General features: G+C 32.8%; 1 protein-coding gene across 1 annotated transcript; it reads right to left on the bottom strand.

Annotated features, from left to right (window-relative positions):
* Positions 1-26: 26 nt before the first annotated feature.
* LOC143236900 (acyl carrier protein, mitochondrial-like) lies at positions 27-7,910 on the bottom strand. Its single transcript, XM_076475569.1, has 5 exons — positions 7,697-7,910; positions 2,016-2,126; positions 1,328-1,415; positions 511-606; positions 27-169 (listed from the first exon to the last, which is right to left on the bottom strand). Exons 1-4 carry the CDS (start codon positions 7,868-7,870, stop codon positions 515-517), a joined length of 465 nt encoding a protein of 154 aa, XP_076331684.1. The 5' UTR covers positions 7,871-7,910; the 3' UTR covers positions 27-169; positions 511-514.
* Positions 7,911-13,960: the final 6,050 nt, after the last annotated feature.

Here is a 13,960-nt window from a genome sequence, read left to right as displayed (position 1 = left end):
TTGTGTCCTTGTTAAAAAAGACAGTGTCCTGATCTAGATTTTATTGTTCAATAATAACTACATCAAACTAAGCATAATAACATAACATTTCTCAGGCTCCTCTGATGGCAAAGCTCTAAAATATCTTGACAGTTGTAGACTAGCTGATTTTTTAAACCTCCTTGATAACCTGCATAAAAAACATTTTCAAGCACAAACATCAGCAAGATATTAGAAGTACCGACATTTCATTTCAATTTGGCAACTTTACAACTGTTTTAAGAATGTTATGTACTTAACTCTCAAACAAAGTGTAGTACATCAGGGTTTATTCAAAACTATGCTCTCCTACTGCTTGTTGTTCTGGGTTTGTTTGCTTCTTTACCAAGAAAATGGAATTACTTTTATGACTAGAAATTTTAATGTGAGGAAAAGGGGATAATTGCATCACCCCACAAAACCTGTGTACATTTTTTTTTCACAGGAAAAACATACTTGATTGGACAATGTCAAATAAAGCAGCTGCCATACCTTGTTATTCATATACATCTTCCTTATCTGCTATGTACTTAATAATATCAGCAGGTGTTAAAAGGTGTTCTGCATCAGTATCTGAGATTTCGAACCCTGGAAGAATTAGAAACATTTCATTTTGCTCAGGTCATGAGACTAATTACAGTAAAATATTGTCTTACCCTTTCTTTATAGTTGGCATAAACATGAAATTCCAAAATAATTACAACTTTCAACTATACTATACCTAAAGTTCACTTCTCAACTATGTAGATAAAATAATTAACCCTATAGTTGCTGCTACATCGATTCTAATTAGTTTTGTTTCAGGTTCCTTTATACATGTCACATACTAAAAATTAAACACTATTAAGTACTGCTGAGGTTTCCAATATGTCTTCCACAGTCTGACATTGCATAAATCTCCTCTAGGGTTAACTTAATATAACTTGCTGGTTGGATTTATTATACTCCAATATCTATCAGCTTCCAGTAAAAGAAGACTTAGTTTAATGGAAGTGTTTCCTTCTTTCCACACAGAAAAAAAAAATACTAATTTTTATTCTAGTAATGCATGGATTTAATTAATCTAAGTCCTGCATTACCTAAGAAATTTTCACTTGTCACAGAATTGGTTAGTGTACGTACTTGCAAGGAAATATCATTGTAAAATCAAATTTATAGTTATCAGCCAAACTAGTACACAAAAAAATTAAATCTCAGTGTAGGACATTCTACCCAAGTTCCTAGATTGTTTCAGAAAATATGAACAGACTCCATAGAATTTACCTGGCCTAATATCCCACCCTTGAATGGGTTAAAGGACAAATCTTACCAAACTCATCCTCCATTGCCATGATAACTTCCACGTGATCTAAACTGTCCAGACCTAAGTCATTCATGAAGTGGGACTGTAGATTTAACTAGAAAGAAAAAATCATCATATTTATAATGTACACAATATAAATTTATTAAATAAAATGAACAGAAATTAATAATCATGTACCACCTTATAGACTGGTTACATACTTCCATATATACTTGTAACTTTTAAGGGTTATAAGAATTCACTCCTAGTAATTTGACTTATCTATTGTCAGAAAAGTGTTTGTGTTCCTTAATACGTGGGTATTAAAATTAACTTTTAGAGATTAACAGTTCATAACTTGCATCACTTCTTAACATTAGTTACCATTTTAGGTACTTAAAAAAAATTGCTTGTAGCTTTCCGAAGCATTTAACTTCGAAAATAAGACAAATTGTATGTCTTTGCATCGCATTCAAGCAATAGTCTACTACTATGAAACTTACAGCAAAAATGTCTCATTTTTAAGGTACCTAATTAAAACAATAAGTTAATTTTTTTTTATATTACATACATAACAAAAATTTTAATAGCTGAATTATTTATATTCCTTGAACAAAATTCATTGGAATTGAAATACTGATTATGAATTATGAATATTAGATAAGCATAAAAAATGTTTAATAAAACCAACCAAAGGTTCCATAAGAAATCTTACCTTTTCAGAATCTATTTTGTCATACAGTTTCAGAACTACAAGCACTCTATCTCTAATAACATCAAGAGTTAATGGAGGTTTTGTACAGAAGTAACAAACATTGAAGAGTGACTGTGAAGAAAAATATCACACAGTTTAACAGTCTGAAATGTAACAACATGCAAATTTAAAGTTACGTATAGAAGAAATTCTAAGATAACTGTCAGATCACTCACTTTAATACTTAGTCTATAATCCTTTAAAAAACTTCATATATCATTATTGTTGCACATCTTGTACATTACTTTTGAAAGGATGAAATTTGAATTCCGACATACTTATCACAGATGCATGTGTGTATTATATATGTATAATCACAAATTTTAAACTAAACCTATTCTTTCCAAAGTTTGATTGCAATGTTTTAGACAAAAGCCTATTTGAATAAGAAACTAAGACCGTTGATAATATTAACAATTGTAATAGTGATTTTCTTCTGAGTTTTAGACAAAGTGAAACTTAACTATCTTTCACATTCATAAATAAAATACACTATTTCTCATATGAATTTCAACATAAAGATTTTCATTAAGTACTGAGCAAACTACCCACCTTCTTTGATTAATTTCAGCTCATCTATCTGGTTATTTTCATACCCTTACTGTGAGCATTATCCTAGAAGAACTCTTACAGACATTTTCTAACTGCAACCTTTTTGAATTTATACCTTAATATTGTATCAAAGCCATTTGTAATGTTTTTAAGCAGAAAAGTAAGGAAAGCTAATGTACATTGTAGAGTTACGGTTTCAGTCAGAGCACATTTTATACTTAGCCACGTGCAATGAAATGTCTGATCATACGGTTATTGATTAAGTCAGTAAATTTTAACACTCACAAAAGAAAGTTTATAAATTTGCTGAGTAGTTTTGTGTACTTCAGAGGCAGTATCATAACAAAGGTATCTATTCTAAAGCCTATAAGTATATGAATTCCTACATTTATTATCTTTTCACCTGTCATTTCTGCTAAAAAATTCAAGAAATGATCTTTCTAATAGCCTTGATCTTATCTACCTAGTGATAATAAAAACTGTGTATATGTCATAAAATTATTAATGAAGACATTCCATTCAATTTAACATTAAGCTTTAAATGGGATTTTGCAGGCTGAACCACTGTGTGACAGTAATATAGTATACACATATATATTACTCGGTCTTTTCTTTTGGTGTTTATTTTTTTAAAGAAAATGGATTTGCATCTTTTCTCTAGTAATTACTACATTTTCAGTTTAGTACTAATGTAAGTAGTCTCAAATAATTAGATTTGTATATATTTTTATTACTTAGAACAAACTTGCAATAAAATAAAACTTAGGAGTTTAATGTGAGATCTTTTCCCTAATGATGATGATATACATCTAACTTATTGCTTCATGCACTGTAAATACCTCAGACAGAATGACAGCAAGAAATGTATGAGACTTACCACAGCAGTACATCACAGTACTATACCATACAGAACGACTACACAATAATAAGTGTCCATCCCTGTGAAACAGCACAAATATCTTTTTGTTGTTAAATGTGGAGATAATCCACCCATTACCATCTTATATTCCAACTCATCTAAGTAAAGAGAATGATTTTCTCTGCATGCTGGAAAATGTATCACTCCAAACAACTTTTTTTTCAGCCTAGATGTAGCTTCTCTCTACCCATCAATGAATATTTATCAGCATTAATGAAAACCATAAAGTACCACAAAAGACCCAGACATTTTTAGTATTCCTTTGGTAGTTTTTGCTCTAGTATTCATGCACATATAAGAAAACAATGGAAGAAAAACATCTTCTGCTTGAGGTATATAGATATTTTTAGTACTTAGCCTTCAATGTCAAATAGACTGGCAACATTTTACAGGTAATCTGATCTTCCATACATGTATAACTTTTACTCTAAAACACATGGCAGGAAGTGGCCAATTCAGTTTCCTAGATGTTCTTGATTATATGTGAAGTAAATTTACAAAATTTGACTTTTTTTCTACACTCAGCTTCACATCATGCTACTTGCATGAAAAAAACATCTTTCTTAAGACGAGTAATGAATCCAATAATGTACGTAAACCGACAAGTTGAAAATGAACTTGAGATATGTGGAGAAATTTAACAATTTTCCCAAGGCAATTATGTTAATGTATTATCCACAGTTATCCTCTCAAAGCTAACCAGTGGTTTCTGTTTTTCCATAAAAGCTAAAAGTATCATTTGCCAACTTAGATGCATTACTATATTGCCCTTAGATACCTACCCTGTATTTGTACATTCAGAGTACCATATAAATGAGTAATATTTCTATGTGCATTACGTTCAGATTTTCACAGAAATACAATCAAGACATCATGCAATGTTTAACTTAAAAGTGAAGTCTTAAAAAAAACGTCATAGGTTATACCCAGCAACAGCCACTCAAAAGATTTTGGTAACATTGCATTCATTTTAGTTAATATTTTGCATGTTTTGGTACATTAGATGTAGGTACTATTTTCAATGTAGATGCAAATCTGGAATGGCTAAACAAGCTTCACTTTTTATCTTAACTCAGAGTAAAAGATGAGAGATAACATCAAAGTAGGTACAAAGTCTTTGAAACAAAAGGCCAATTGCAAATAGAATCACAACAAATGTAAAAGAATATTCCTAATAAAGTGGTTGTAGCTGAAGTATGACAAAGAGAGGATGGTCATGTTCTGCTCATACAATTCCACAATAAAATCAATTTGCAATCAGTTTATGAGCTTTCTAGTGTGATATTTGATTTAGAACAGTGTAACACCAAGTTTATAATTTTTATTAGTTAACCAAGGTGTTCAAGTGTTGTCATCTATACATTGTTTTTTTGTCCATTTTTAAATGCAAACTAAGTCTCATTTTAAACACTGCCAACATTCTAACATAATTTGTTGAAAGCTTCCATATATTGAAAACAAGACCTATAGAAAGCACTGCATCAAAAGAAACTTACTATAAAGTGAAAACACATAACCAGTTTGGGTTGTCCTAAAATTATTTACAACTAAAGGCTCGAACTAAAGAATGATGAATATTGTTATAATAGTGAAAGCAAATGAGCTACAGGACAATAAAAATAGTTATGGCAATGATGATAAAAACAGGCTGCAGAATGTAGAAAAAGGAGTTATAACTTGTACTGCAGAAAAATTAAAGTGATAAACAACACTGTGGACCAGTAGAAAAATTCATGACGTAGAAAAAGCTCTTGGTAAAGCTATTGAACAGTTACAGAGTGACCATTACTAATATACCCATTAAAAACAAATTTCAGATGGAATGCTAAACAATTAGAAGTTTATAACAAGATATTTATGTCCAAGTATGGTACCTCAGTATAAAGTTATACTGATGATCAACTTAAACTTTTATATTAAAAATATTTAATATTATTATTAAATGCAATCTATTGACACCAATGGAGAGAGTAATACAGTCAGCAGAATTAGTAAACAGTAAAGTTCCAATGATTCATTTAACTATGATCAATCTAGACTACACCTTAGAGGGTTTAATCCCCCCCTCAAAAAAAGTGTGCGCTAGGAACTATAGTACTAAAGTGATAAACTGGTAAAGATATTTATGTGGATGAATCACTTTTTATTCTGTACAAGAAAGACTAAAAAGCCATTTAAGAGCTGCTAAATAGACTACAATTTCAATTTTACTATAGAGTTTTTCTTCTCTGAAGTGGACCCATTTGATATTTCAAATGGATCTTAGTCTCCATGTGAAGTTATTTTCAATTTTAATTAGACTTGAGGTACTGTTTCACATTTAAATTCCACAAACTGTCCAGTTTGTTCATAACATAACTACATACAATAAATCAGATACTTAAGTCTTCACCACTGATTGCCAATTTACTAAAAAATTGGTTCACCATTTCCATATTTAAACAAAACATCTGAAGATTTTCAACAGATATTTATAGCAGATCTCTCTACTTGTAAGTTATATGAATTACTTCTGCACATCAAGAAAATTTCTTAACAAAAACATTTGAGACTTATTTTATGAAACTTGCAATTGTTAAGTCTTGCATACTATTTTGCAAATACTTGGACATTTTTACAAAGGCTGGGTCTATTTGCCAATATTTGGGTACCAAATTTGTGTATGTGACTATTCACCCAGCAAGTGTGTATCAATTTGAAGAGTTTGATTATTCCCAGAGCAAATTCAACAATGTAGATGAGTAAACATGATATCTTACTAAATAACAATATTTAACACTGTTGCTTACAAGTTCACTTGGCTCTACCATATATATAAACTGATACACAATTCAAATCTCACAGTAAATGAGAATTTCTTTAGACTGTGGTGACTACCATGCTAAAAGTAAATCTCATCTACAACAAGAGAGAATCCCCAGCAGCTTTAGCACTTGAAATTCTTTAAGGCAAGATTTAGAGAAAATTGAGCTACAATACTTTTTTCCTCCTTTTTATTAGCTACATTTTTGTGTGCCAGTAATATCAAGTATGGGGACATGAGTACATCTGATTCAATTTTATTACTCATCACGACCTCTACCACCTATTCTCAAACTGAAATTCTTTAGGGCAGGACTAGAATAATTAATTTATGAGACCTTGGGCATTGTTAAATACATCAATTAAAATAGTTTGACTTTCTGAGTCCATAACAGTAATTAAATCTCATATGGTCTAGAGGTGATAGAGTTGCAAGATAAATGTTTATAAATGAAAAACTCAAAAAAAAGTCTCTTCTACCTTCATAAACTAAAAAATTATAGAAAAAATATTCACACATTATTCATTTTAAATCAATCTAATTTCACAAATTACTTAACAGTCTAAAAGACTCGTGCTCTTCCAAATGGGTCAGCTGAAACAATGTTCAAATAACAGGTATCCACACAAAACTCTCACTCGATACAAATGAAAATCCACCAAATCAAACAGCTAAACTCTCACTTACTACTCAGATAGTGTTAAATGTTGAATAGATGTGTCAGTAGCTTAGAACATCAACTGAGAATGAAAAAAGCAAACATGTCTTAATTAGATTCAATTACTGTTATTAGTATTACACTCCTGTTCAACGAATTATAATTTTTAACCTAAATATGAATTAGTGAATAACTTTAAGGGTTTGGTCTTACTACCAGTATTAGTTTTGTAAGTTACGAGTTTATATAAATTACAGTAGGAGAGTTCTTCTCTAATCAAGTCTAATTTCCATGATTTCCTGACTTAAGTAGTATTAGTAATAGCAATGCTATAACTATCAGTAAAACATAAGTGAAACTGCTTAAGTATTAAGCTACGTATTTCAGAGTTTCAGTTTTAAAATTCTGCCCTTGCAAGTTACACTAAACTTTCAGACAAAGGACTAACATTACTTTCTGAAGTTTCTCTCAAACTTTTTAAGCAAACTATGTCTGTTAGTGCAGTTATTTAATGTTTTGCCTCAAACTTTTAGTTAGATAAGGATCTGTATTCTAAAGACGGCTGGTATGGGTATTAAAACTTTAATTAATATAAAGTACAGAACAACGTTTCGACCTTCTGAGGTCATCTTCAGGTTATCCTGATAATAAACACAGATCTCTTCTCACAGAGCATCAAACAAACGAAGAAAGACTTAATTTGCCCTTACCTGATTCGTTTCACGAAGTAAGGAACGTTTTAACAAATATTTGTTTTCCCACGTATTCCTGTGTATATCATTTGTGTTTAAAAAAGCTAGAGTAGATGGGTGATGAGTAAACGTCCTGGAAATCTTCATATTGTGCATTATTCCACGACAAACCAACCTCCCTTGTAGAGCCATGTTCCTTACCCCAGTGAAAAGCAGAGCTCTCTATCGCTACGTTCTTACCATTTTTCATTTTATTATGCTTCTGTTCAATGTATTTTTAATTATTTATTTATTTTTCATTAGAACCGTTAATTTTCGCCAAAATATAAGGATAGTTATGCAAAATTTATTAAGAGTGAAAATATCTGTTTCTCGATTTTAACCACCCAATTTAAGTAAGATGTGAAAAATAGCATATTTAAACCATACGTATATGTATGTTTTAAATTTGGCAAAAATCCATAAACAGAGTGAAGTGTGGGTATAAAACTCAAAACTGAATATTTGTATGCATCTCTCCATGGACCCACTAAACATCCATATCAAATATGGTGAAGATTCATTTAAAGAAGATGAGGTAGTGATGAAAAAACATCAATAAAAATGCAAAATGAAAAACTAAAAATTTGTATGCATCTTCGAATGGACCTATTGGATCTCCATATTAATTTTGGTGAAAATCTACATCGAAGTAGTTACCTGTACTATTTATATAGATTTGCTATGTAAGCACAACATTCACTGTTAACTATCGCATTCTTGTCATCTTGTCCCATCTTTCAAACTTAAACTCTAATTTTCAGTTTTCCAGAGCTTTAGAATGACGAAGTCCTCAATGCGGTCAGCTATGCGTTATTTTTAACATAATTTAAAACCTTGCTGAAGATGGAACAGAATAAATTACCGCAGTCCAAGCTGCTCACATCTTTCCCTAATTCCTCGAAAATATGTTTAAAACTGAACAAATATTAAAGGAGTTATTAAAGTTATCACTTTCTTAAAATCTAAAGCCAGAACAGGTCATGATTCGCAGATAATAATATATAACTCTCACTTTTTTCTTTCTTTGCTTTTTTTGAAAAGAGAAACACTAACTTCCAAAATTACTGAAAATATTGTCATAAACAGCATGGAAAGTCTTCAACGTAAGAAAAATCTATCCAAACAAAAGCATTAGGACAAACTATATAAACACATGAAACATACTTAGAGACCAAAACTTAGCAACAATCTCATATGTTTCCTCAATATAATTGAGATACAGACAGTCTAGAGGTATTTCCTTTGAAATATCCTTGTTCTGAAGCAGTTTGTCGTAAAAATCAGAATACGAGTGTTGAAAATTAATTTAAACAACAACATTGTTTTAAGTATTAACCCGGTAAAATATTGTTTGTTTCTTTGTTTTTTGAATTTCACGCAAATCTACTCGAGAGCTATCTGCGCTAGCCTTCCCTAATTTAGCAATGTAAGACTAGAGGGAAGGCAGCTAGTCATCACCACTCACCGCCAACTCTTGGGCTACTCTTTTATAACGCCCCCACGGCTGAAAGGGCAAGCATGTTTGGTGCGACCGAGATTCAAACCCGCGATCCACGGATTACGAGTCGAACGCCTTAACACACTTGGCCATGCCAGGCCATCCCGTTGAAGGATATAAATCATTTGTTCACTTTCTCGCAAGATAAAAAAAAACAAAAAACACCTATCCATTGAATTGCTGATTACAGGTAGAGTTTGTTGTTTTGTTTTGTTTTGTTTTTGGAATTTCGCACAAAGCTACTCGAGGGCTATCTGTGCTAGCCGTCCCTAATTTAGCAGTGTAAGACTAGAGGGAAGGCAGCTAGTAATCACCACCCACCGCCAACTCTTGGGCTACTCTTTTACCAACGAATAGTGGGATTGACCGTCACATTATACACCCCCACGGCTGGGAGGGCGAGCATGTTTAGCGCAACGCGGGCGCGAACCCGCGACCTTCGGATTACGAGTCGCACGCCTTACGCGCTTGGCCATGCCAGGCCAATACAGGTAGAGATAATGCAAACTCAGTCATAGGTAGAAGGTTTTTATGTGGTTTCTTTATTCTGAAGGTTCTCGGAGTTCTCAAACCATCTGAAAAATGGTCGAGTCTTGTTACTACACCAGTTGAAAAATGCGAGAGGATTAGGATAGCTCGTAACGTGACATTTTATCAAATAAAACAAGTTTGGAAAGTGACGCAAAAGAAGCACTCCTCCACAAGCACCCAGTCAAATATTGTTTAAGAGGATCCAAGAGAAATTCCCATACTCTGTCAGTAAGACCCTTTTCTCCAAATACCTTACATTTGTCTTACGTTTGTCATGGTTAAGAAATTTGCAACTGTACACAACACATTTTTCTAATAAGATCTTCAACATTCCATTTATCTTGTAAAGTTCTCTTCCCTCAATTCTTGCAGCTTTTTCCAAGACCGAAACTCTTTAGTTGCCTCAACAGTTATACAACTTTTGTTCCAATTCTCTTGGCAATCGCGTTGAAATCGTCGGTCGACCATGTAGAAATTAAAGCCAAACCTCAGAAGATGACTCTTTGATAAACGTCTGGAGTGGTATAGAGCATTTATTTGGGAAATGAATTGTATTTTTGGTATCATTTAAGTACCTAACAGCTGGCAGCAATGACAACCAAAATGTTGCTGTGTCTCATGATATATTTTGGCACATTCCAGTGAACTTGTAAAAATAAAATTATTGCAGTTGGAAGGCGTGAAATCCATGTAAACAGACAACAATTAGCATTAATTTACAAAATATTGTGAATCATCTGAATTGTGCAGTCAGTACTACGGATATTCGTATTGTTGTAGTTCTCCCTTTTTATCAAACATTATTTTTGTAAGATCCAGTGGTAATTCTAAAGTATACAATGATTTCATCTGAACTATACACTTATTCGCAGTGTTTGCATTTTCAATATTGTAATTAGTAATTAAAAATGTGTTTCTTTTCTTTCTCCTGTTAGACTACTAAAGTCCAGTAATTTAGTTTGAATACCACTGACACGAAGCATCACACAAAAACTGGAGTCATCTTGTGGTTGGAGGGATCTTTCGCAGCACTTAGAGATGTCGCTTCTTTCATCTTTGCTGCAGTTTTTTTGTTGTTGTTTTTTTTTACAAAATGGAGCCAGTATTCGAGTCTACTGCATCACTTTTGGTTTCAATATGACTGATATAATCTTAATCTCAATCATCATTTCACTAACTTTGAGCACTGACTTAAACGTTTGAGACTGAAGTGCCGTTTTTTCTGCTGCTTAAGCTCTCTGATGTTTAAACATTAATGACTATATGTGTTTTACCTCCATAAACGACGGAGAACTGCAAGTTGCAATGATTGCGAAACATTTCCAACTTTTGTTTCTTTTTACTAAATGGATATTCTTTTTTGTAATTCTTCATTTTAAACTTCCTTTTTTATTGTGTTATTTCAAATTCAAAAGTCTTCTTCACCTTGGCTTAATAAAATTGTCTCGTCTAAAAACAGCCACTACCAAGAAACAAAATGTAATAGGCGGAAGTTGCAACAAGTCTTGTTGAGTTATGCCATTAGCTGAAGTTCCACAACCACATCCCCCGCTAGTACAGCGGTATGTCTCCGGATCTACAACGCTAAAATCAGGGGTTCGATTCCCCTCGGTGGGCTGAGCAGATAGCCCTTTGTGGCTTTGCTATACGAAAAACACACACTCCACAACCACTCACATCATTCAATCGGGCTCATGCTAAACTACCGTCTGACTATTAGTGACAAACGAAGCAACTAATCAAAAATAAGACAAAACTAACATTTTACGAAACTTGTAAGAATACCGAGACATGCTACCTAAAATCAGGTCTATTCCAAAAATTTGAGATGATTGGTAGCTTTACTAATGCAGCACTCAGAAATGCTTTTGTTTTGAATTTTGCGCAAAGCTACCCTAGGGCCACCTGCGCAAGCCATCCCTAATTTAGCAGTGTAAGACTAGAGGGAAGACAGCTAGTCATCACCACCCTCCACCAACTCTTTTACCAATGAATAATGGGATAGACCGTAACGTTATAACGCCCCACAATTGAAAGGACAAGCATGTTTGGTGTGACGGGGATTCTAACCCCTATATTGCGAGTTGAGTATCGTAACTGCCTGACCATGCCGAGCCCTAAATGTTACGTGTCACAATATGTTCCAAAGGTTTATTACTTCCTTGTAGCTGTTTGTGTATCACACCTTTCTTAAGTAGAGTCATACATATTTTAATGGGGGATATAAAGGCTTGAATGTTTGTTTTTGAATTTCACGCAAAGCTACACGAGAACTATCTGTACTCGTCATCCCTAATTTAGCAGTGTAAGATTAGAGGAAAGGCAACTAGTCACCACCGCCTACCGCCAGCTCTTGGACTACTCTTTCGCTAACAAATAGTGGGATTAACTGTCAAATTATAACTCACCCACTGATAAAAGAGCGACTATGTTTAATGTAACGGAGTTTCAAACCCTTAGATTACGAGTCGAGCACCCTTACCACCTGGCCATGTCGGGCTCATAGAGGCTTGTACAAGCTAGTATGAATTTGCTATGATTCTTTTCTAAGGGCGTTAATGATAACTTTTAGTCTAACAAAAAGTAAATGACTTACTTTTAGATCTTTTAAATGTTAGCTTTTAGTCGGAGATTTCAATAAGAAAACCACAGCTTTGACACGCTTGTTATAGTTTATTTGTATTGAGAAACATAATGCAAATAACTCAAAAACATTTATTAATAACGTTATTTTTTAAGTTAACATTTCTTTTAAATTTTATTTCCCTCAACAGACTGATTGTCTTAAGAAAATGAATGTATGTGATGTGTGCATATATTATAAATACCAGTAAAAGAGAGTAATATTTATTACAAACACCCTAAGATTATAATGTGGACAGAAACAGTCTCTGACTTGAAGATACTCTCATTTGTGTAAAACATGATCACATTATAATTATCTGGCAGTGGTCCGTGAAATAGAAACAAGTAGATCAGTTAATACACTGCATGTCACAAGTCAGTTTTAATATCCCATAAACATTTGATCTGGTTCTTAGGTTTTATTTTACTCCAGCTGCCTTTTCTTTAAAATGTCTACAGGTGATAGTGACCTTATTTGTCAGGTTAGTTGTTTGAAAAATTACTAACAATGCAGTTGGAAACTTATGTTTACTGCATTATTTTGAGTATTTGAAATATAGGATACGCAAGTTATTGAAGCCTGGAGAAACCATGACGTCTTTTTACCAAACGAAAGCACGAGATGAGAAGAATATAATCAGCTACTATAGTCTACAAGTTCCACAGAATCAAAACAAAGATATTGATATTTTCATCACAATATACAATTTTGATAGTGAAAACTCCAAGGTGGTACTTTCTTTGAAAAAATTTATGGAAGATAAAAAAAAACTACATGAGACAAAATCTTCAGGACAATACATATATTTGAGCAATAACGTTAAAGCATAAAAACTATGCATAAAAATAAAATTCAATTACTAAAACTACATTAAGGTGAAATAAAAATATTTCATCTAATATTAAGCAGTACATTAAAAGGAATGCCAAATGAAATGTTATTGAAGTGATATATCCTGAATAGCTTATGGCAAACACTCAAATTAAAACCAAGATCACCTGTCAATGTCCAGATAGCAAAAGACAAACAACATAATTTCTCATATGAAACAGGAAAATACAGTGAAGTGACATAAAGGAATAAGAATAAGTTAATGAAATATAGAACAGAAATAAGACACTGGTCTAGCTACAATAAAGCCTGAATGATATTTGGAAGATTATAAATCTGATACAATAGCTCAAATCATATTTATGTTTTGATAACACAAACTGAGAAAACGATGAAGTATGCAAAACATACATAATAGTTAAGCATAAAGACACGACAGCATAAACAGTATACAATTCACAGAAAAAGAGTTAGATGTGTAAAACAGTGGCGTCAGGCCTGGATTAACCATTAAGCAAAATAAGCACGACCTCAGGCTACGAAGGGAAGGGGAAAACCACAGTTTTTCCCCTAGCTATCATACATGCCCTTAACTCTTTCACTGCCACACTCAACTTTAGTCGATTTTTTTGATTTTTTTTTTGTAATTGTCCTTGTCTGCCATGTTTGGTTTTATTCTGCATTGTTGAAAAACGATTTCTTTGGCTCGGTGAGTGACTAAAGTATTGTGAAACTACTAAATTATGTATCTGAA

The sequence above is a fragment of the Tachypleus tridentatus genome, chromosome 13, assembly GCF_004210375.1.
Source record: "Tachypleus tridentatus isolate NWPU-2018 chromosome 13, ASM421037v1, whole genome shotgun sequence".
NCBI lineage: Eukaryota > Metazoa > Arthropoda > Merostomata > Xiphosura > Limulidae > Tachypleus > Tachypleus tridentatus.
The sequence above is the reverse complement of the archived record's forward strand: the minus strand, read 5'-3'. Positions and strand labels throughout refer to the sequence as shown.

Bases quoted from the DNA above. Each gene is read 5' to 3' on its own strand.
- LOC143236900 (XM_076475569.1), bottom strand. From the start codon at position 7,870: ATGGCTCTACAAGGGAGGTTGGTTTGTCGTGGAATAATGCACAATATG. The intron at 2,127-7,696 runs GTAAGGGCAAAT...TTTTCTTCACAG, and splicing joins TACTTCGTGAAACGAATCAG to TCACTCTTCAATGTTTGTTA. The intron at 1,416-2,015 runs GTAAGATTTCTT...TTTTCTTTCTAG, and splicing joins ACAAAATAGATTCTGAAAAG to TTAAATCTACAGTCCCACTT.